General features: G+C 33.5%; 2 protein-coding genes across 2 annotated transcripts in view; both read left to right on the top strand.

Annotated features, from left to right (window-relative positions):
* LOC132303283 (large ribosomal subunit protein eL42-like) overlaps positions 1-7,595 on the top strand; it is a 17,841-nt gene extending 10,246 nt beyond the window's left edge. The window contains exon 5 of the transcript XR_009481165.1: positions 7,535-7,595. The gene's annotated coding sequence lies outside the window, so the exon portion shown is untranslated. The remainder of the gene's footprint in view (positions 1-7,534) is intronic.
* LOC132304991 (large ribosomal subunit protein eL42-like) lies at positions 5,704-24,437 on the top strand. Its single transcript, XM_059802682.1, has 5 exons — positions 5,704-5,763; positions 7,535-7,714; positions 21,108-21,287; positions 21,453-21,527; positions 21,626-24,437. Exons 1-5 carry the CDS (start codon positions 5,704-5,706, stop codon positions 21,683-21,685), a joined length of 555 nt encoding a protein of 184 aa, XP_059658665.1. The 3' UTR covers positions 21,686-24,437.

Below are 24,437 nucleotides of genomic sequence, written 5' to 3'. Positions count from 1 at the left end.
GTGGAAAATTATATGGTAGAAACTAGAAAAATGTGATTATCCATGTGGTCATTTTTTTCATAATATATAAAGTTTTTTTTTTTTTTTTTTTGGCATAACATATAAAGTTTGACACAAAGAAATGGTCAAAACATGATTCAGGTAGTAAAAATCACGTTGAAGGAATCCACCTCTTTCTATTCCTTTAATTCAGAATTTTAAACCTGATTTCCATCCACAACCATGTGAAAAACACTAGAAAAAAAAAGGAAACCTCTTAAATTGTAGCTAAATCTAAGTGACCAAATGTCTTCTTCTTCGTTTTTTTTTTTTTTCGTTAAATAGGTGACAAATTTCTAGCACAATCTAAGGATTTTTTTATTTTTTATTTTTTTCCCTTTCTTTGGTAAAGATTTGACAGCACACATTATCTTGTACTTTGATTCATATTCGAAAAGGTTAAAAAAGTTAAGTTGAATGAAGATTTGACAGCACACATTATCAATTTGAAAATTTAAAAATAGCAGATTCCCCCTTCCCAAACCTGTGAGATGCAGAAAGATAAAAATTAAAAGATAGAATTACCTTAATTTACTCATTTAGCAAAATATCTTCTTCATCATGGTTTCCAGACTCTCTCTATTTGCCAAGACTTGTTCCTTCATCATCCTTATACGTAGTAATCCCTGAATTAAACACAAGTGGATAAAACTTCATAATATTTATAAAATAAAAATAGTTTGTCACTACTATGTAGGAAAAAGAATATATATATATATATAATCTCCTATCAAAGTTTAATGACATTTCATATTTACCCTTTCTTTCTTGAACACGCTGTTGCACATAATTATTGAGGTCACTCAATTCTTCAAGTTCAAAGTTATCATTACATAATTTTATTACCGGTGTGCTTATCTGTCCAGATGTAAATGTTTGCATTTTGTCACATCTTATCAGCCTAACATTCCGTAGGGATGGCAATTTAAAAGCATTTTTTGCCCAACAAAAACTTGTGAGGTTTGGTAGATAGGAAAGCTCCATAGACTGTAACTTGGGAAACACAATTTCATCCATGGCACCATCCTCTTCACCTTGATCTTCATTTTTAATTATTTCTTCAATCGCATCACACCAAACGACCCTCAGTTTTTCAATATTTGTGAGATATCTTGCGATTGAGAGTGAGAATAAATATTTCAGGCTGTGGCAAGATACAACTGTTAAAGATGTTAGGTTGTGGTAGGGGTCCAACTTTGTTATTTGAGAAAACACTGCTGCTCCTCTTTTGATGTCTTCAAGTCCTTCAAGGTTGAAGACAACTTGTAATAAAGAACAATATTTCACAGTGAGTTTTTCAACAACTTCAAACCTCTGTAGCAGCAGGGTAGGAATGTTCACAAACATGTGGAAGTGAATCAGCCACAGCTTTCTAACTTTGCTAAATGAGGCTGCTGGGACATGGCCATACCAAATATCTTCAAAGATGATGCTTACATCGGAGAGTCCCAATTTCTCCAAGACAGGAAAAACAACCTACACAGATTATTTAGTACTCTTTGAAGCATGTAAAATTTGATGAAATAAAAGCAACAGACAAATCCATTAAAGAAAACATTTTGTTATTAAATTTTCAGTTAAAAGGAGTTTAAAAACTTGCTCTACTATCTCTAGGTTCACTGAATTCAAAATCAAACGAAAGGCGTCTTGATTATGTTGAATCATCGAGTCAATAGGGTTATCTGATGAAGAGGATGATGAAGAAGAAGAATTAGAGCTTGACAAAGGAAAAAATCGTGATGAGGAAGCCATTGGAATTTTGAGATTGAAGGAGATGTGAATTGATATTTTGCTAGAATAAGTTGAGATAAATGTAATGATGATGAGATGAACAAATAGTTCTTTATATAAGATGAAAAATATAGCTGTTATAAATAATTAAATATAGCCGTTAGAAATATAATTGTTAGGAAAAAGTTAAAAAATAAAATTTATTAAAATATTAATATTTTTTGAGAGCGAAAATGCACCATTGGAGTACATGCAATAGCTAAAATTTGGAGACTCTAAAACGCTGACGTGGCTATGGGAAATGCTGATGTGGCTATGAGAAATGCTGACGTGACTATTGAAAAATGCTGATGTGGCAAATTCGGAGAGCCTAAATTCGGAGAGCCCATTGGAGATGCTCTTAGGCAATTACCTCTATCACCTTATGGTTGAACCGCCTGATGTTGTATATAATGTAAACATTATTACATTTCAATGTTTTGCATGCTTTTGAATTCAACAATTACTTGCATATTAGTTTAGATAATTAGACGTGGCGATGTTGCCTGAATGGTAAAAGGGTCGGGCCTGCCCACCCTCCTAGGTTCGATTTTCCCTCTCCCAACTAACTACTAATCATTGCCAGACTAAAAAAAAAAAAGTTAAGATAATTAAGGTGTGCAAGAAACCATATAGATTAACTTCTCAGTTCTTAGCCTTAACTAGAGATAGTATCAATTTCTTTTATACTCTTTCACTTAACCAAGTCAAATGAGAATGACACATTCTTTTCCTTATGACTGTCTTCTTTTTTTCCTTTTCTTTTCAACCTTTTTCTCCAACCACTCTCCTATTCCTCGTACCAAAAGAAGCATTACCCGGATATTAATATATCTAATGAGGGTATAATGATGAAATTAATATAACACGTATCAATTTTTTTCCCAGCAATGAAGAGTGTCAATTGATGAAACTAATATAACACATATCATTTTTTATTTTTTATTTTATAATAATAATAATAATAATAATAATAATAAATTAGGAAGCACGGACACTTCTACAAAGGAGCCCTACCCGTTTCGGATACCGACATTCCTCGGGTACTTGTCTGGCACTTCATATACGTGTCCATAAATAAAAATTAATTTTATTGTTTTGGATACTTCGCTGACACTTTTCAGACACTTCACCGAGACTTTCCTGATATTTTTAACACAGGTCTACCCATTAATCTTGAAAGTAATATGAATACTTTCGTGACAAAGAAGTGAAATTATGGTATATATGATATAAAAATCATCACAATAATGACATAATTTTATTTTCTAATTCATTTCAGAGCAACTCTTAGTATAGAAATTATAAATAAATTAAAGTTTTATAATACTATTACTAAATAGATGTATAAAAATAAAAAATTATATTTATATGTAGCCGTGTCTACGTCATACCCATGTCTTACTTTTTAAAAATTTGACGTGTTAACGTATCCGTATCGTATTGTGTCTGTGCTACAAAGATAATAAATAATTGGTATAGTTCTTTAGTTTTTTCTGTCCAATTTTCCTTCCTTCATATAAAAATAATTCATTGATACGCAAAAAAAAAAAAAAAAAAAAAAAAAAAAAAAAAAATCTCAAGAACTCGAAAAATAGAACTATTTTTCAAAGAATTATAAACGTCAAATCTATGAAAATAGAGTTTTTGGTAATCATGATTTGAGAGCTGTATTAAGTGTAAAAAAAGTAATTGATGACATTATTTTTCTAAAACATAATAAATTATGAAAATTATTAACTTCTTTGAAGTAGTTTTTCTTTTTATTGGGATTAGAAAGGATTTAAAAAGGGATATTCCCCCGTCTAGCAAAAACCGAATAAATATAAACATAAATAAAAAACTATATACGGAAACTTAAAAAAAAAAAAAAAATTGCATTGATAAAAGAAAAGAAAGGAGAAGATTAAATTAAATTTTTTGTGTTTTTTTTTTTTTTAAAAGAAAACACGCTTTGAACACTAACACCCCACTAAGACGACGCAAACCCTAAGACTACTGCCGTGGTGATATAAAATCCATATTTCCGTAACTGAAAAGTACGGGGAGCACTCAGAAATCCCTAACGGTCGTCGTCTCGCTGTAGGTAGCATCAAGTCATCAACAATGGTAAAACCCCATCTCTCTCTCGATTAATCTTAATGTTTCTCTCCTACTAATGTCTGGAAGTTGAGAACGAAGAGGAAATGAAAACAAATTCTCTCTCATAATGTTATTTTGATCTAACCTACTTAACATGGCCATCAACCCTTTCTTGAACCAAAATTCAAATCTGTAGTACCTTAATTGAGAAAATAAATGATTCATGCTATATATATATACACCCACCCACACACAGACATTTTGAGTTGATGTATTTAGTATAGATTTTCTGGTTTTAATGGATGAATCCTTCATAGGAGTTCACTGGTGTGAAATTTAGCTATATATATACACACCCACCCACACACACAGCCATTTTGAGTTGATGTATTTAGTATAGATTTTCTGGTTTTAATGGATGAATCCTTCATAGACGAGATGTTACTTTTGGTTCATGTAGATTTCAGTTTTTTGACACCTGAGATTGAATTCTGATAGAATTTTGTAATTCTATAGCTTGTTCTACTGGAAAAATGGAGGAAAGATTGATTACTTATAAACAAAACCGAGCTATTGGTTTGCTATATGCCCAAAATCGATTGCTTGTAAACACAAACTTTGTACACTTTTGAAGCTCTTCTTGGATATTTTCCCATTATTATGCTAATGCTAATTGTATTATATATAGTCCATGCTATTTTGAACATATTCTGTTCTAACTAGTAGTGCCTACAATAAGCATAACAGTGATTGATATGTCCATGAGTGTTGAACTGTTGGTATTGGGAAATTGGATGACGAAAATATTTTAACCTTCTATTTGACTAACTTATTGATCCTTTTTGACCCTGAATTTCTTTGTTCATAGAATTTCCATTAGTTTGGATTGAACTTATTGAATTGAATCAATTCTATTGCCTTTTCCTTTTTTGAATGTGACTGTTGTTTGATGCTTTGAACCAATTAGCAAAAGTTGCGTTGTTTGTTACCTCTTAGAAAGTAATAATACTTGAAGTTGAAGGTGTATATTTTGAGCTCATTTTTGGAGTTGGTGGTGATCTACAACTCATGGTCAGACCCTGATGCCCTGCATATTTGTTTTCCTAGCTGACTTGAACTGATCTAAGTTGCTGATTCTTGCAAATATCTGCAATTGGACACATCGAGTGCCTTCTAGAAATCATGGGTTGGACCTGATATTCAGTGTGCACGGAATCATTAATAATTCGCAAATATTGTAGATTTTTTTTTTTATAAGTAAAATATTGTAGATTATTGATGAACGTGTAACTGTTTTTTCATTGTTGACGTCAACTGGCAATGTGGTGTGCCTCTAGGTCATCTCTTGTTAATTATTAAGGAAGTAGAGGCATTGTTCTTTCAGTAGTGTGTCTTGTCCAGCCATTGATTTTTGTATGGTTGTGGATTTACTTTTTCTTTATACAGGTAATTGTTTTTCAATTTTTTTAATTTCTACTTCTTTTGAATGGGTGGGGGTTGTGTCCATCACCCCTTATATATATATATATATATATTCCTTTTTTTTATGTTTTATTTTGAAGAGGTAGTTTCTGAAGTCATAAAAGCCAAGGAAGTAGTGGTCAAATTTGTGTTGGTCCCATACTCAAAGTACATCATATTGACATATTGCTTTGTGGGTTGGATTTCAATTTGGTTAATAAAAAGATGCTTTTTCCTTTGTCTCTTTGATGTTGGACAAGGGAGCAGCCTTACATAGTTAAGAACTTAAAGAATTCAGAGGCTGAAAGTTCAAAGAACTAGGGCTAAAATTTGGGATGTTTGATAGTAGAAATGTTGGAAATCAAGGAGAATAGAATACAAGCTGTCTATTGGCGGCATCACTCCAACAGGGTCAGAAAAATAGATTATGGTTCAAGAGAGAGAAAGGATTTGAAAATAAGAAAAAGCCTATTGGCATACACCCAGAACACCAAAAAAAACCCTATTGGAATCACTCCAGCAGGCCTAGGTATCACACCTAGAGAAGTCCTCACACCCTCGGAATTTGTGAATCACTCACAGATAAATCTCAAAGGATATTTTTATTCATTCATTCATTGCCTCACCAAGTTTACATCATACCCTACTTATAGCAACTTATGACCCTGAGATTACCCCATGATTGAGGTAATAAAAAGTTGACTCTATAGCATAATAAAAGTAATCACTCCATAATTAAGGTAATCAATATTTGACTCTATGATTACCCCATAATTAAGGTAATCAATACTTCCCTAATAGCATAATTAAAGTAACTAAAAGTTGACCAAATCTCCCAATTATTCAAAACTCCATGTGGACCCATATTATCTAGCGTATGCCAGCTCGAATCTTAGAATCCTCCTTTTGGCGCCTTTTATACACCTTTAAAAATTTCTGCCATTGATTTCCATCACTCTTTATTCCCCCTTCTAAGGTTGGGCTAGGAGTCATCAGTTCCCAAAGATTCTTTGTGTGTGTGGAAAAGGAGGGGGGATGCTCCATTTTCCAATATTAGAAGTGCTGGATTGATATAGATTGAAAATCAGTTGCACATAATTCTATCATATTTGAAAAGATATGGAAGCTGGAATTTGTGGCACTTCAACATTATTCTCCTTTGACTACTTATTGAATTTCTCAGGCATCTCTCTACAATCAGCTTTTACAGCCGCCAGCAGGGATTTATATTTAACAGTGATATTGTCTGTTCAATACGGTGGAAGTATATAAAGTTGTGTGTATCGTCATCTTAGCACGTCTTCCAGACCCTCATTGGGCTTTCCTTTATTATACAACCCTGTATACTAGATTTTCTCAATAAGGCACTAGTCATTAGTCATTACGTATGTAGCAAACAGCTGCTAATGATGGCAGCATGGCAAAAATAAGTTGTTGTATGGAAGAGAAAAGGTTGGTCAAAAGGTATAGGATTTGTAGTGGTGGAAATTCTAAGAGCTTTATATGGTATAGCTTCAATCCACCCCCCTCTCCAAACGTTCAGTTGTGGTTCAGATGGGTCATTGCTAAAATGAATCGAATTCTATCAGATATTTATATTTCTCCTTTGACATACTCGTATATATATATATATCCTATAACTTTCATTTCACAGTAGAAACTATTCTAGGAGAACTTTGAATCAGTTCCGTTCAGATGTTGATTGCTCTAGTCTTGGTTTGACATCGTTTACTTGTTACTGGTTCTGGAGAGTTACTCTCTCCATTAGCTAAACCATTTCTTACCCTGCGTATGGATTCGTATATTCTATGTACACAATCAACTGAGGGCTCCTTGACATATTTTGCAACGTCTCCAATAAGCGTGCTCCACGAGCTAACTTGTGTGTTTCATGGAATTCTTATGAATTGTGAGTGTGTTATGATTTTTTGTATTACGTTTCCTTTGATTTTATTGGTTCCCATTGTTTTTTCCAAGTTCTTAGTTAACTATGAGGTGTCTATAATATTGAAACTTCTAGGTGAGATCCTATCATTTTTATTTCCTAGTTTTTAGATGCAAATGCAGCAAAACTTAATCTCAAGTAAAAGCAAGAATGAAAATGCTCTCTTACCAGATTGCACATTTTTAGCATTCATTTTTCCTATTTCCATTTTGATGTAATATGATCTGTATCTTGCAGGTGAATGTTCCAAAGACAAAGAAGACATATTGCAAGTCTAAGGAATGCCGGAAGCACACCTTGCATAATGTTACGCAGTACAAGAAGGGAAAGGATAGTTTGGCTGTGCAGGGCAAGCGCCGGTATGATCGGAAACAGTCAGGTTGTGGTGGACAAACCAAACCTGTTTTCCACACGGAGGTAAAACCTATTTCTATTATGTCGGGAGATAAGAAGGGGAAGGGGACTTATCTTTTCTAAGTGGCAGTTTTATGGAGTATCATCCTGGTCTTATTGCTGTGCTATGTTTCTTGACCTAAGGTTTAACTTTCAATTTGAATGCTTCTGTTTTTATGCTTGTTTTTACCTTTTGAAATGAATAGATATACCTTGCATACTTGAAGGGCAATGTAGCTTGGATTAAGCTATCGCGATTATGAACATAAAAATGGATTTTAAATATCAGTATTTAGCAGGCAGGTTCTATAAAACTCCCGATAAATCTAATTGGTTTGTGTTGCATTGTCTATTCGGTTTTCTTATTTGTTGTCATAGGCTTTTGTGTACTGAACCTTGCTACCCTATCAGTGCCATGATAATACCTTCATTTGTATATTTGTGCTTATATATATACATATTTATATTGATTACTGTAGTATGTTTGTTTTTGCTTTAATTTATTTTTTTGGGTAAATTGTTTTTGATTTTATAGAACTACTCTTATAATTTGAGTAATAGGGAACATGAATAAATGATGAAGAAGTTTTACATAATTATGGTGGTACCCTCTATATGCACAAATGCATTGATAAGGGGGCAAGAGTTTCCTTCACCAAGATGATGCTTAACATTTGAATTCAAATCTGGTGGAAAAGAATTTATGAAGAGCGGATGTGTGAGTTATTTGTCATAAAAAAAAATGCATTTTTTACTTTAACAAAATAATTTTTAACTTTTTATTTTTATTATATTTGTATATATAGACATACGGAAATGATCTCTTGCTTAACGGTGAGCAAGAAATTTGTTCACATATATGGATATGTTTTTGCATCTGAGTGCTTCCTTTTAGGAAAATTGTTTCAAGTAGGATGGTTTCTCTCTCCCTCCCTGCCTATTAAAATACAATCTGTGCACATTTTCTAATATAGAGTACTACAGTTAAAATTATGTGGGTGAATTATGCTGACCTCCTCACGTTTTCACCCTCTGACAAAAACCTTTTGAAAAACCAGTCTCCCTGGTTAAAATTACAGAAATAACCGTGCAAATGTTTGTAATGACTTCTACTGCCATCACTAAAGTGAGTTGCGGATAGTTGGAAATTTGGTAAAGTCCTTGCACATCCTTAGGTGACCTAATACATCAAAACTCAAGGTTAGATGGATATTCCAAAACAAATTAATTGACCTCTTTCCATAGTCGTCGCTTGCATTGTTCTCCGGTTGAAAAATCTGAGTGCGACATATAACATATATCCATCATTTTCAGTGAGTGGAGTTTTATTTTTGACTTGTTTGGTGTCTTCGAGAGGTCTGATTGACGCTTGGAGAGGGTGTTTCGTGTGATCCCACACTCTTGGTGCCCCTTGAATTGAAGGCCATTATGTTTTCTTGGCATTAGCAAGAGAGAACCCAAAGGATTGGATCCGCCGCCTTTTTACTTCAGTCACTTGGATGGTAACTGTAGTAAAATTACGTCCACTTCCAAATACTAGCCTGTCCAAAAATGATCACTGAAAAAAAAAAAAATCAATCAGATTCACCAAATATGTTAGTTAATCTAACACATATATGTTTACTCACCAATCTAGTGTGGATGTGAATACGTATGATGCATGCATTCCCTGTACGTTATTTTTTTTTAAATAGTAGTTGATCAATCCAGCAACTAATTTGACACTGACTTTTTAAATTCAAACTAAAAATATATTAAAAACTCAAAATTTAGACACGAAATTTGCCAACCTAAATCCTACAGTCCTAATAAGGTGGAAAATTATGTAGTAGAAACTAGAAAAATTGTGGTTATCCATGTGGTCATTTTTTTCGTAATATATAAATATATATATATTTTTTCTTAACATATAAAGTTTGACACAAAGAAATGGTCAAAACATGATTCAGGTAGTAAAAATCACGTTGAAGGAATCCACCGCTTTCTATTCCTTTAATTCAGAATTTTAAACCTCAATTCCATCCACAACCATGTGAAAAACACTAGAAAACAAAAAAGAAGGAAACCTCTTAAATTGTAGCAAAATCTAAGTGACCAAATGTCTTCTTCTTCTTTTTTTTTTTTTTTTCCTCATTAAATAGGTGATCAAATTTCTAGCACAATCCATGGATTTTTTATTTTTTATTTTTTTTTCCCTCTTTGGTAAAGATTTGACAGCACACATTATCTTGTACTTCGTTTATAGATATATGCTCATATAGCTTTGTACATGCTTTCATTAGTTTATAAGATTTCTTACTAAACCCAAAAAGAAAATATATTCTAAACATTATCCAAATAATTCACATCCTTCATAGTTTGGACAACTAAATTTGGGAAATGCAAAGTTTAATTACCAATCAATTTGAAATTTAAAAAATACCATCACATGAGATTCCTCCTTCCCAAACCTGTGAGATGCAGAAAAATAAAAATTAGAAGATAGAATTACCTTAATTTACTCATTTGCCAAAATATGTTCTTCATCCTGGTTTCCAGACTCTCTCTCTTTCCCAACACTTGTTTCTCCATCATCCTTATACGTCGTAAACCCTGGATTAAACACAAGTGGACCATTTTAATGAAAAGCAGAGCTTTGGTCCTTTCTTGCTGTAGTTCAGGACAAAACTTCATGATATTTATATAAAAAATAGTTTGTCACTAGAAAAAGAATATATATATAATCTCTTATCAAAGTTTCATGTCATTCCATATTTTACCCTTCCTTTCTTGAACAAGCTGCTACACATAATTATTGAGGTCACTCACTTCTCTATCTTTATAGTTACTATCTTGTAATTTTATCATCGGTGTGCTTATCTGTCCAGATGTGAATGTCTGCATTTCGTCACATCTTCCCAACAAAGATTTTGGAAACACACAAGTCATGTCCTAAATTCTCAACTATGATGCCATGTGAAATGTCAAGAGGTCATGGTATACATCTACATAGACTACAAACTAGGATTTAAACCACAAGGAATTCATTGATGTAAATATACCACAAGTATAAGATTAATGATTTAATTATTTACTAAGCAATACATGGATAATTAAATCATTCTAAGACAATTGTACTAGTTCATTAAACACATTAATGGAGTCAAGTTATAAGAAGTCTAGATACATGATAAAAAGTTAAAAGTCCCATGAAATACAAGTTATAACAATATGAATTAAGTTTCATACAAAGAAAATAATTAAACATAAGTTTCAAAACTTATCCAATTATTCTCAAATTGATACACGTGAAGGAACTTGTGAAGGAAATCATGAATACTAAGTTAGAACTTTATCAAACTCATGGAACCATTGAATAGGTTTTAATTAATTTTTTTAATTAAAATCTCTAGATTTCAAAACTCATCCAAATGCTCTCAAATTAAAGTATGTTATATAACATGCCAAAACTTGATTTAATAGCCTAATACAAGTGATTCCATGCAAGTTACAACCATGATAATTAAACCTTCATACAAGAAAAATAATAAATGAAAGGTTTCAAAACCTAATCAAATATTTCCGATTTAATATATGTGAAAGTATATGATATGCACATCAATAATATTAAGTCGGAAATCCAATGGAGTGAATAGTGCACTTGGAATAAATTAATTAATCTAATTAATTAATTATCTCTAGATTTTAAAACATCTTCAAATGCTCTCAAATTCGCATATGTTGAAGAGTATATTAGGGCCTAATATAATATGACATTACATTTTGATTTCAAGCTAGATAAGGTCACATGAATTAAATTTTCATTCAAGAAAAATATTAAATAAAAACTTCAATACTTGTCCAAATGCTCTCAATTTAATATATGTCAATGAACATATCAAGGGGTAATTTAAGGTCATGCCACATGTTTAAACCAAGCTATAACCAATTGGGAAAATCAAATCTCACACAAGAAAAATAAATAATAAAATCTCTAGATTTAATACAAAGACATGTAATTGAGTTGTATAAGCATCAATAGCATGCAATACATCAAGAATATAAACTATAACATCCCCTACTTCAATTTGAGATGAAAATCTCAATTCCCCACCAAAAGAAAAGTGTTTCGAATCCGACGATACCACGGGGTTATGTCAGGGACAATGAGAGGAACAACTTTAACCTTTGAGGTACCATGAAAATCCAAACCCGAACTTGTAACCCGAACTCAAAAATGGTCAGAAATGGATTCTAATAAGGGGGAAAGGTAGAGCATGACGAGGCCTACGATAAACGTTAAGGCGGAAGACTTTGTACAAAGGAAATCAAGTGGAGAAGAAGAAAGAGTGGTGGCAGCCCCTTGGGCTCCCATGGCTGCCAGCCAAGAGGAGGAAGAAGGGCTGAAATGTTCTCTTTAAAAGTTAGGGCAACTATTTATAGAAATTCCAAAAAGTGCCCCGAAAGGGCCCCGCCGGGTCTGGAAAAGTGAAATTGGAGCAAACGCGCTCAAACGACAAAACTTTGTGAACGAAAAAGAACTGAAACGAGAAAATATGAATAACAAAAGAAACGACGTCAAAAATCGAGTCCCGAGCAGAGAGAGATGCCTAAACAAGTTCGGCGGTAACCGGGGTCAGAAATCTCCAAAACTGGGAAAAACGACCAGGAGGAAATTCTAAGAGTACACGACTCGACAAAATGTGAAAATGAATTCCGTACGAGGATCCAGGTTCAAAACAAGGTATTTTTGCAATAACTTTCGTTAATTGCACAATGGCCCCTCCAAAAAGGGTTAACTGCACTAATGACCCAGAATGAAAATATCTTCAAAAAATATTTTCTTAAAAACCCCTGAAATAAAATATCTTCAAAAGATATTTATGAAAAACACCCCAAGAAAAGAAAAAGATTCTGAAAAACTGTGCATCCATGCCCTATGGATATCGGGAGCAACCAGAGTATTTTTCTACAAAAGTAAAGATACGTATTTTGTGAAAACCACTTAGGATGAAGGCACGTGAAGTCAAAAATCAACTTCGAGCATGAAAAGTGGAGTTGTGCCAAACAGTGACCAATGGGGAAAAAGACAAAATAGGGAAAAGGACAAAAAGTGAATAGTGTCAAAAAAATGAAATGTGTAAATGACTTGGTCCTTAAAGGAAGTTGTCAATCCAAACGAAAGAGTCTCAAAAACCATTTCCAAGCACTCGAGACGACATCCAGTAACGAGAAACAAAACTCGGAAAAGTAAATTAAACGGAAAAAATTTATCCGTAAAATTTGAGAAAAATGAAAGGGAGGAAAATGATTAGGTCATTACACCTTCCCACCCTCCTAGGTTCGATTTTTCTTAACCTAACTAACTACTAATCATTGCCAGACTAAAAAGAAAAAAAAGTTTAGATAATTAAGGTGTGCAAGAAACCATATAGATTAACTTCTCATTTCTTAGCCTTAACTAGAGATGGTATCAATTTCTTTTGTACTCTCTCACTTAACCAAGCCAAATGGGAATGACATTATTTTTTTTATGACTGTCTTCTTTTTTTCTTTTTCTTTTTAACCCTTTTCTCCAACCACTCTCCTATTCCTCGTACCAAAAGAAGCATTACTTGGATATTAATATACCTAATGAGGGTATAATGATGAAATTAATATAACACGTATCAATTTTTTCCCCCAGCACTGAAGAGTGTCAATTGATGGAACTAATATAACACATGTCATTTTTTATTTAATAATAATAATAATAATAATAATAATAAGTTAGGAAGCACAGATAGTTCTATGAAGGAGCTGTACTCGCGCCGGATATCGATACTCCTCGGACACGTGTCTACACTTCATATACTTGTTCATAAATAAAAATTAATTTTATTATTTTAGACACTTCGCCAACACTTCTAGGACATTTCGTCGAGACTTTTCGAACATTTTTAACACAGGTCTACCCAGTAATCTTGAAAATAATACGAATACTTTCGTGACAAGGTAGTGATATAATGGTGTATATGATATAAAAATCATTACAATAATGACATAATTTCATTTTCTAATTCATCTTAGAGCAACTCTTTGTATAGAAATTATAAATAAATTAAAGTTTTATAATATTATTACTGAATAGATGTATAAAAATAAAAATTTATAATTATATGTAGCCGTATCCACGCCGTACCCGTGTCTTACTTTTTAAAAATTTGACGTGTCAACGTATCCGTATCGTATCGTGTCCATTCTCCGTATCCGTACTACACACCAACACTTCTAGGACATTTCGTCGAGACTTTTCGAACATTTTTAACACAGGTTTACCCAGTAATCTTGAAAATAATACGAATACTTTCGTGACAAGGTAGTGATATAATGGTGTATATGATATAAAAATCATTACAATAATGACATAATTTCATTTTCTAATTCATTTCAGAGCAACTCTTTGTATAGAAATTATAAATAAATTAAAGTTTTATAATATTATTACTGAATAGATGTATAAAAATAAAAATTTATATTTATATGTAGCCGTATCCACGCCGTACCCGTGTCTTGCTTTTTAAAAATTTGACGTATCAAAGTATCCGTATCGTATCGTGTCCCTTCTCCGTATCCGTACTACATAGATAATAAGTAATTGATATAGTTCTTCCTTTAGTTTTTTCTCCAATTTTCCTTCCTTCATATAAAATAATTCTTTGATACGCAAAAAAAAAAAATTCTCAAGAACTCGAAAAATTGAACTATTTTCAAAAAATTATAAATGTCAAATTTATGAAAATAGAGATTTTTAAAAAAAAAACAATTGTCAGAAAATTGACTATGCAAATTTTTGTATAATTTTTTTACTTTCAGTTATAAGAAAACAAAAATTATTCTGTAAAAGTGAACCAACTAACAACTATTGCCAAGGAGTTTTTGGTAATCATGATATTAAGTGTACAAAGTAATTGATGACATTATTTTTCTAAAACATAATAAATTATGAAAATTATTAACTTCTTTGAAGTAGTTTTTCTTTTTATTGGGATTAGAAAGGATTTAAAAAGGGATATTCCCATCTAGCAAAAACGAATAAATTGAAACATAATATATATATATATATATATGGAAACCTTAAAAAACATTTGCATTGATAAAAGAAAAGAAAAGAGAAGATTAAATTAAATGTTTTTTTTTTTTTTCAAAAAAACACGCTTTGAACACTAACACCTCCTAAGACGACGCAAACCCTAACCCTACTGCCTTGGTGATATAAAATCCATATTTCTGTAACTGAAAAGTACTCAGAAAGCCAACGGTCGTCATCTCTCTGTAGGTAGCATCAAGTCATCAACAATGGTAAAACCCCCTCTCTCTCTCTCTCGATTAATCTTCATGTTTCTCTCTTACTAATGTCTGGAAGTTGAGAACGAAGAGGAAATGAAAAAAAATACTCTCTCATAATATTATTTTGATCTAACCTACTTAGGCCATAAACCCTTTCGTGAACCAAAATTCAAATACGTAGTACCTTAATTGAGAAAATAATTCATTCATTCTATATATATATATATATATATATCCACACACACACCCACCCACACACAGACATTTTGAGTTGATGTATTTAGTATAAATTTTCTGGTATTAATGGATGAATTCTTTATAGGAGTTAACTGGTGTGAAATTTAGCATACCTTATTACCAATATACGAGATGTTACTTTTGGTTCATGTTGATTTCAGTTTATTGACACCTGAGATTGAATTCGGATAGAATTGTGTAATGCTATAGCTTGTTCTACTGGAAAAATGGAGGAAAGATTGATTGCTTATAAACAAAACCGAGCTATTGGTTTGCTATATGCCCAAAATCGATTGCTTGTAAATGCCAACTTTGTACACTTTTGAAGCTCTTCTTGGATATTTTCCCATAATTTTGCTAATGCTTATTGTATTCTATAGTCCATGTTATTTTGAACATGTTCTGTTGTGACTGCAATAAGCATAACAGTGATTGATATGTCCATGAGTGTTGAAATGTTGGTATTGGGAAATTGAATGACAATAATATTTACACCTTCTATTTGACTAACTTATTGATCCTTTTTGACCCTGAATTTCTTTGTTCATAGAATTTCCATTAGTTTGGATTGAACTTGTTGAATTGAATGAGTTCTATTACCTTTTCCTTTTTGAATGTGACTGTTGTTTGATGCTTTGAACCAATTAGCAAAAGTTGCGTTTTTTGTTTCCTCTTAGAAAGTAATAATACTTGAAGTTAGAGGTGTATATTTTGAGCTCATTTTTGGAGTTGGGTGTGATCTACAACTCATGGTCAGACCCTGATGCCCTGCATATTTGTTTTCCTAGCTGACTTGAACTGATCTAAGTTGCTGATTCTTGCAAATATCTGCAATTGGACACATCAAGTGCCTTTTAGAAATCATGGGTTGGACCTGATATATTCAAAGTGCAGGGAATCGTTAATAATACGCAAATATTGTAGATTTTTTTTATAAGTAAAATATTGTAGATTTTTTATGAACTTGTAACTGCTTTTTCATTGTTGACCTCAACTGGCAATTTGGTGTGCCTCTAGAACATATCTTGTTAATTATTAATGGAAGTAGAGGCATTGTCCTTTCAGTAGTGTGTCTTGTCCAGCCATTGATTTCTGTATGGTTATGGATTTACTCTTTCTTATACAGGTAATTGTTTTTCAATTTTTTAATTTCTACTTCTTTTGGATGGGTGTGGGTTGTGTCCATCACACCTATATATATATATATATATATATATATATATATGTATTCCTTTTATTTATGTTTTATTTTGAAGAGGTAGTTTCTGAAGTCATAAAATCCAAGGAATTAATGGTCAAATTTGTGTTGGTCCCGGACTCAATGTAAATCATATTGACATATTGCTTTGTGGGTTGGATTTCAATTTGGTTAATAAAAAGATGCTTTTTCCTTTGTCTCTTTGATGTTGGACAAGGGAGCCGCCTTAAATAGTTAAGAACTTAAAGAATTCAGAGGCTGAAAGTTCAAAAAATTAGGGCTGAAATTTGGGAGGTTTGATAGTAGAAATGTAGGAAATCTAGGAGAATAGAATACGAGCTGCCTATTGGCCAACCAACAGGGTGAGAAAAATAGATTATGGTTCAAGAGAGGGAAAGGATTTGAAAATAAGAAAAATCCTATTGCCATCACACACAGAAAACAAAAAAACCTATTGGAATCACTCCAACAAGACCTAGGTATCACACCTAGAGAAGTCCTTACACTCTCGGAATTTATGAATCACTCACAAAGAAATCTCAAAGGATATTTTTATTCATTCATTCATTGCCTCACGAAGTTTACATCATACCCTTCTTATAGCAACTTATGACCGTGAGATTACCCCATGATTGAGGAAATCAAAAGTTGACTCTATAGCATAATAAAAGTAATCACTCCATAATTGAGGTAATCAATATTTGACTCTATGATTACCCCATAATTAAGGTAATGAATACTTACCTAATAGCATAATTAAAGTAACTAAAAGTTGACCAAATCTCCTAATTATTCAAAACTCCATGTGGACCCATATTATCTAGCGTATGCCATGTTCGTTCCATATAGACAGAAAGATGTTGGCAGAGGTTGTGATGATATTTTGTGGACTCCCTCTTTTCATGGTAGATTCGAAGTTCGATCCATGTTCTTGTGCTTGTCTAATTTTATTGGATATGATTTCCCTTGGAAGTGTGGCGCTCTAAAGCTCCTCTTAGAGTTGCCTTCTTTGTTTGGACGACTACTTGGGGAAAAATTCTAACTTTGGATAATCTGCGTAAGAGAGGTAATACCATTGTTAATTGGTGCTGTCTTTGTAAAAATGATGGTGAGTCCGTGGACCATCTTCTTATGCATTGTCCTGTTGCTTCTGATTGTTGGAATCTCATATTCAGTATTTTTGGGGTTCAGTGGGTAATGCCTAAGCACTCTTTCCAATTAATTAATGCTTGGAGAAGATGCCCTGTTTCTGGTCATGCTCGTGATTTTTGGAGGGTCGCCCCACATTGTGTTTGGTGGTGTATTTGGAGAGAGAAAAATAACAGAAACTTTGAAGGGAAGGAATCGTCTTTTGCAAACCTTAAGTCTTTTATCCTACGCTCTCTTTCCTGTTATGTCAGAGGCAGCGCTTGCTCCTCGATCGATGACTTTTTTGTTCTATTGGACTCTGTTGGTCCATAGGTTTGGCTTTTGCTCTTTCGTTTTTGTGTATTAGGAACGCGTTCCCCTTTTGAATGTCTTTCTAATATATTTTTACTTATAAAAAAAAATACACCTTTAAAGATTTCTGCCATTGATCTCCATCACTCTTCATTTCCCGTTCTAAGGTTGGGCTAGGAGTCATCAGTTCCCAAAGATTCTTTGTGTGTGTGGAAAAGGAGAGAATTGTGTAAAGGCTTGAATGATATGAATTACTCATTCACAACTCTAGTATGTATAGATAAAATGAGCACATGCTTATATTACAAGAAAGGAAACTAAGTTGTGCTATTATAGTAAGTCATACCATAAATCGTGGTATCATATATGCTAACACTCCCCCTCAAGTTGGTGCGTGGATATCTGAAACGCCCAACTTGGACATTGCATTCTCAAACATAATCTTGCAGACGCCCTTTGTAAGAATCTACAAGTTGCAGAGTGAAAATCTAACTAGCAATGATTTTCTCTCAAATGAAGTGCCGATCAACAAATAAAAAATGTCTCCTCAGACCATAAATAACCAATTATGTCTTCGCAGACCATAAACAACCAACAATGTCTCCTCAGGCTATTTCCCTTTACATGTTTAAAATATGTAGATGGAAGAATCAATAATGTCTCCTCAGACCATTCCCCTTCATGCATATGTTTAAACAATGTAGATGAAAGAAGAATCAATAACGTCTCCTCAGACCATAAAAAAGAAACAACTATGTCTCCTCAAACCATAAAAAAGAATAAATATGTCTCCTCAGACCATAAAAAAGAAACAATTGTCTCCTTAGACTGTTTCTGAATGGGTGATGCCAAACTCGCAACGCCCTCATTGAGGTCGAATCACCCTGCCTACCCGACACCTCTCAGATGGCTATTAGACCATTCCCGAATGGGTGGTGCCCAACTCACAATGCCCTCATTGCTGTCGGACCACCCTGGCTCTGATACCAAGAAGAAATACAAAAAGAAGGAGAGAATTGTGTAAAGGCTTGAATGAGATCTATAATATGTAAAGGCTTGAATGATATCAATCACTCATTCACAACTCTAGTATTTATAGATAAAATAAGAGCGCATACTCATATTACAAGAAAAGAAACTAAATCAAATTTAAATCAAATCTCTGCGAATATGGTAAGGCATTCCATAAATCTTGGCTATCATATATGCTAACACTCCCCCTCAAGTTGGTGGGTGGATATTTGAAATGCCTAACTTGGACAACACATCTTCAAACATTGTCTTGCTAGCACTCTTCTTCAGAATCTACAAGTTGCAGAGTGCAAATTTGACTAGATTAAAAATGTCGATCAACAAACCAAAAATGTCTCCTCAGACCGTAAACAACCAACCTCATCTCCTCAGACCGTAAACAAACAACAATAGGTCTCCTCAGATTGTAAACAACCAACAATATGTCTCCTCAGACCGTAAACAACCAACAATGTCTCCTCAGACCATTCCTCTTCGCATGTTTAAGACATGTAGGTGAAAGAATTAACAATGTCTCCTCAGACCATTCCCCTTCATACGTATGTTTAAACCATATAGATGAAAGAATCAATAATGTCTCCTCAGACCGTACAAAAAAAATAACTATGTCTCGTCAGATCATTTTTGAATGAGTGGTGCTAAACTCGCAACACGATGGACGATGTCACATTAGACCATTCCCAAATGGGTGGTGCCGAACTCGCAATGCGCTCATTGTAGTCGGACCACCCTGGCTCTGATACCAAGTAAAAATATAAAAAGTAGAGAATTGTGTAAAGGCTTGAATGATATGAATTACTTGTTCATAGCTCTAGTATTTATAGATAAAATGAGCATATGCTCATATTATAAGAAAGAAAACTAAATTAAATCTAAATTAAATCGTAACTTATTCTAAAGCATATTCTATGGCATAGTCAAATCTCTGCTATTATGGTAAGTCATTCCATAAATAGTGGCTACCATATATGCTAACATATGTATAGTCAAATCTCTACTATTATGGTTAGTCATACCATAAATTGTGGTATCATATATGCTAACATGAAGCTCCATTTTCCAATATTAGAAGTGCTGGATTGATATAGATTGAAAATCAGTTGCACATAATTCTATCATATTTGAAAAGATATGGAAGCTGGAATTTGTGGCACTTCAACATTATTCTCCTTTGACTACTTATTGAATTTCTCAGGCATCTCTCTACAATCAGCTTTTACAGCTGCCAGCAGGGATTTATATTTAACAGTGATATTGTCTGTTCAATACGGTGGAAGTATATAAAGTTGTGTGTATCATCATCTTAGCACGTCTTCCAGACCCTCATTGGGCTTTCCTTTATTATACAGCCCTGTATACTAGATTTTCTCAATAAGGCACTAGTCATTAGTCATTACATATGTAGCAAACAGCTGCTTATGATGGCTGCATAGCAAAAATAAGTTGTTGTATGGAAGACAAAAAGTTGGTCAAAAGGTATATGATTTGTAGTGGCAGAAATTCTAAGAGCTTTATATGGTATAGCTTCAATCCACCCCCCACTCCAAATGTTCAGTTGTGGTTCGGATGGGTCATTACTAAAATGAATCGAATTCTATCAGATATTTATGTTTCTCCTTTGAATTACTCTTGTATATATATATATATATGTATATATATATATATATATCCTATAACTTTCATTTCACAGCAGAAACCATTCTAGGTGAACTTTGAATCAGTTCTGTTCAGATATTGATTGCTCTAGTCTTGGTTTGACATGGTTTACTTGTTACTGGTTCTGGAAGAGTAGAAGAGTTGCTCTGTCCATTAGCTAAACCATTTCTTACCCTGCCTTTGGACTCGTATATTTTATGTACACATTCAACTGAGGGCTCCTTGACATATATTGCAACGTCTCCAATAAGCATGCTCCATGAGCTAACTTGTGTGTTTCATGGAATTCTTATGAATTGTGAGTGTGTTATGATTTTTTTGTATTATGTTTCCATTGATTTTATTGGTTCCCATTGTTTTTTCCAAGTTCTTAGTTAACTATGAGGTGTCTATAATATTGAAACTTCTAGGTGAGATCCCTATCATTTTTATTTCCTAGTTTTTAGATGCAAAAGCATGAATGAAAATTCTCTCTTACCAGATTGCACATTTTTAGCATTAATTTTTCCTATTTCCATTTTGATGTAATATGATCTGTTCTTGCAGGTGAACGTTCCAAAGACAAAGAAGACATATTGCAAGTCTAAGGAATGCCGGAAGCACACCTTGCATAAGATTACGCAGTACAAGAAGGGAAAGGATAGTTTGGCTGTGCAAGGCAAGTGCCGGTATGATTGGAAACAGTCAGGTTATGGTGGACAAACCAAACCTATTTTCCACAAGAAGGTAAAACCTATTTCTATTATGTCTCTTTACTTCACAAGGTATGTATCTTATTTGAAATGACCCTCATCCACGTTTTAACTAACCTATGCACTTCTTTCCCCATGAAGGTCCTATCTTATAAATTTAGCCAGGGAAAAATTTTACAACATTGCTTTCTCTGTGTAGGCGAAAACTACAAAGAAGATTGTGCCGAGGCTGCAATGCCAGGGGTTCAAGCATGTATCACAGCACCCAATCAAGGTTAGCTTCTCAACTTCCATTTGCTCTTTTGTTTTCGATTCCTTAAGTGTTCCTTTCTTGTTCTTTATGGACATGTGATTGTTGCCCTTTTATTGCAGAGGTGCAAGCATTTTGAGATTGGTGGAGATAAGGAGGGGAAGGGGACTTCTCTTTTCTAAGTGGCAGTTTTATGGAGTATCATCCTGGTCTTATTGCTGTGCTATGTTTCTTGACCTAAGGTCTAACTTTCAATTTGAATGCTTCTGTTTTTATACTTGTTTTTACCTTTTGAAATGAATAGATATACCTTGTCTACTTAAAGGGCAATGTAGCTTGGATTAAGCTATCGAGATTATGAATATAAAAATGGATTTTCAATATCAGTATTTAGCAGGCAGGTTCTATAAAAATCCCGATAAATCTAATTGGTTTGTGTTGCATTGTCTATTCAGCTTTCTTATTTGTTGTCATAGGCTTTTGTGTACTGAACCTTGCTACCCTATCAGTGCCATGATAATACGTTCATTTGTATATTTGTGCTTATATATATACATATTTATATTGATTACTGTAGTATGTTTGTTTTTGCTTTAATTTATTTTTTTGGGTAAATTGTTTTTGATTTTATAGAATTACTGTTATAATTTGAGTAATAGGGAACATGAATAAATGATGAAGAAGTTTTACATAATTATGGGTGGTACCCTCTACGCACAAATGCATTGATAAGGGGGCAAGAGTTTCCTTCACCAAGATCATGCTTAACATGTGAATTCAAATCTGGTGAAAAACAATTTATGAAGAGCGGATGTGTGAGTTATTTGTCATGAAAAAAAAAAAAGGCATTTTTTCCTTGAACAAATATATATATATATGTATATATATATAGACATACGAAAATGATCTCTTGCTCAATGGTGAGCAAGAAATTCGTCCACATATATGGATATGTTTTTGCATCTGAGTGCTTCCTTTTAGGAAAATTGTTTCAAGTATTTCTATTATCCCTTTCTAGGAAGGTTTCTCTCTGCCTCCTTGCCCAATAAAATACCATCTGTGCACATTTTCTAATTTGGAGTACTTAAAGTTGTACATTTAAAATTATATGGGTGAATTATCCTGACCTCCTCACCTTTCCACCCTCAGACAAAAACCTTTTGAGAAACCAGTGTCCCCGGTTAAAATTACAGAAATAATCGTGCAAATGTTTGTAATGACTTGTACTCCCATCACTAAAGTGAGTTGCTGATAGTTGGAAATTCTTTAAAGTCCTTGCACATCCTTAGGTGACCTAACACATCAAAACTCAATGTTAGATGGATATTCCAAAACAAATTAGTTGACCCCTTTCCATAGTTGTTGGTTGCATTTTTCTCCGGTTGAAAAATCTGAGTGCGACAGATAAACATACATCCATCATTTTTAGTGAGTGGAGTCTTATTTTTGACTTGTTTGGAGAGTGATAGAGAGGGTGTTTCGTGTGATCCCAAGCTCCTGATTTTTGGAGGGTGGCATCCTTTTGTGTTTGGTGGTGCGTTTGGCAAAAGCACAAGCTTGTTGGAGATCATTTTATAGGCACAAGCTTGTTTGAGATCATAAATGCATCTTTTAAGCTTAAATACTTTATTTTCTTTCCCTTTAGAAATGAATCCTTCAGGTTGTTTCATTTAAATATCTTCATACCTATTTAGGAACTGCTTCTACATCCATTTAATATAATCTCATAGTCATAGTATGCAATAATTGTTAACAATGTCCCAATGGATTTCGGCATTGATACGAGTGAAAAGTTTTTTCATAGTCCATATCCTCGTTTTCTTCATTTAGCCTTTTGTTACTCCCCTTCTTCATTTAACCTTTTGGTCTCCAGATAAGTAAGTGACAAATTGCAAATATAAGCTGTCGCACAAGTATCAATACACCGAAAACTATTAGACCTAACAAGCTTTGGATAGACTTATTCTACTGCACATGTGAAACTTTCGTTAATATTCATAATCTGTTTCTTCTCTCCATGTATTACCAGTTTAAAACCATATATTACCAGTGACAATGTTCAATACAGTGATTTATAGACTCTACGCAACTGAGATTGATGAATTTTGTAATGTGAAATCTTCATTGGGTCATTCGAATGGTTTAATCTTCATTGGGTCATTCCAATGGTTTAATACTACCTTTAATCGAATGTTAAATCAGTGTGTTGTACGATAGTGTTTTGTATGGAGTAATAAAGTTATAAGTGCATTAAACCCCCTGAACTATTAACCAAAAGCACAAAACCCCCTGACCTAAGTTAAGCCCCCTGTACTCTGTAAAAAGTGCAATTTAAAGACGAAATTAAATGTCTCCATCACCAGATGCCGCCAGAGATGTTAGGATTACCAAATTGCCCTTTAATTAAATAACGTAGTTTGGTTGTTTGAGTAGCTGTTGCTAATGTGTCAAGTGCAATCTCAACAACCAATAGCATTGTGCCATCACATCACCTTATAACAATTGCACCTAGTTTTTAGGCCAAACACCACCTTATTTTAGCACTAATCAACACTGACACCTCCTAGACAAACAACAAAGTTAACCAACTCCATCGCCCACGGCAGCTGCCACCTTTTTTTTTTTTTTTTGTCACTTGTTGAAACACTAGGCCTTGCTCATTCCATCGCAACATAACAACTGAAAGAATCGAAATCTACTCTAATCTTGCAACTTTGAGACTCTTGATTCCAGATAATTCACGTATAGTGCGAACATGGTTTGGGTGACCTGGGCTTTCTGGCAGCATTGCGTATGTGTATATCTATGTATATATTTGGAGGTGAGAACATTGCCCCCTGCACTCCATTAAATCTGATGAGCAAACACCCAAAAACAATACATATATTTGAGAATCCATTAATTAAGAATTTCTTTGTCTTCATTGAGTTTAAT

This window comes from Cornus florida, unplaced genomic scaffold (genome assembly GCF_030987335.1).
Source record: "Cornus florida cultivar Cherokee Brave unplaced genomic scaffold, ASM3098733v1 CherokeeBrave_3.0.0_Hap2_Chr04, whole genome shotgun sequence".
In the NCBI taxonomy this organism is placed as follows: Eukaryota; Viridiplantae; Streptophyta; class Magnoliopsida; order Cornales; family Cornaceae; genus Cornus; species Cornus florida.
This window is presented reverse-complemented; position numbering and strand designations above follow the sequence as displayed.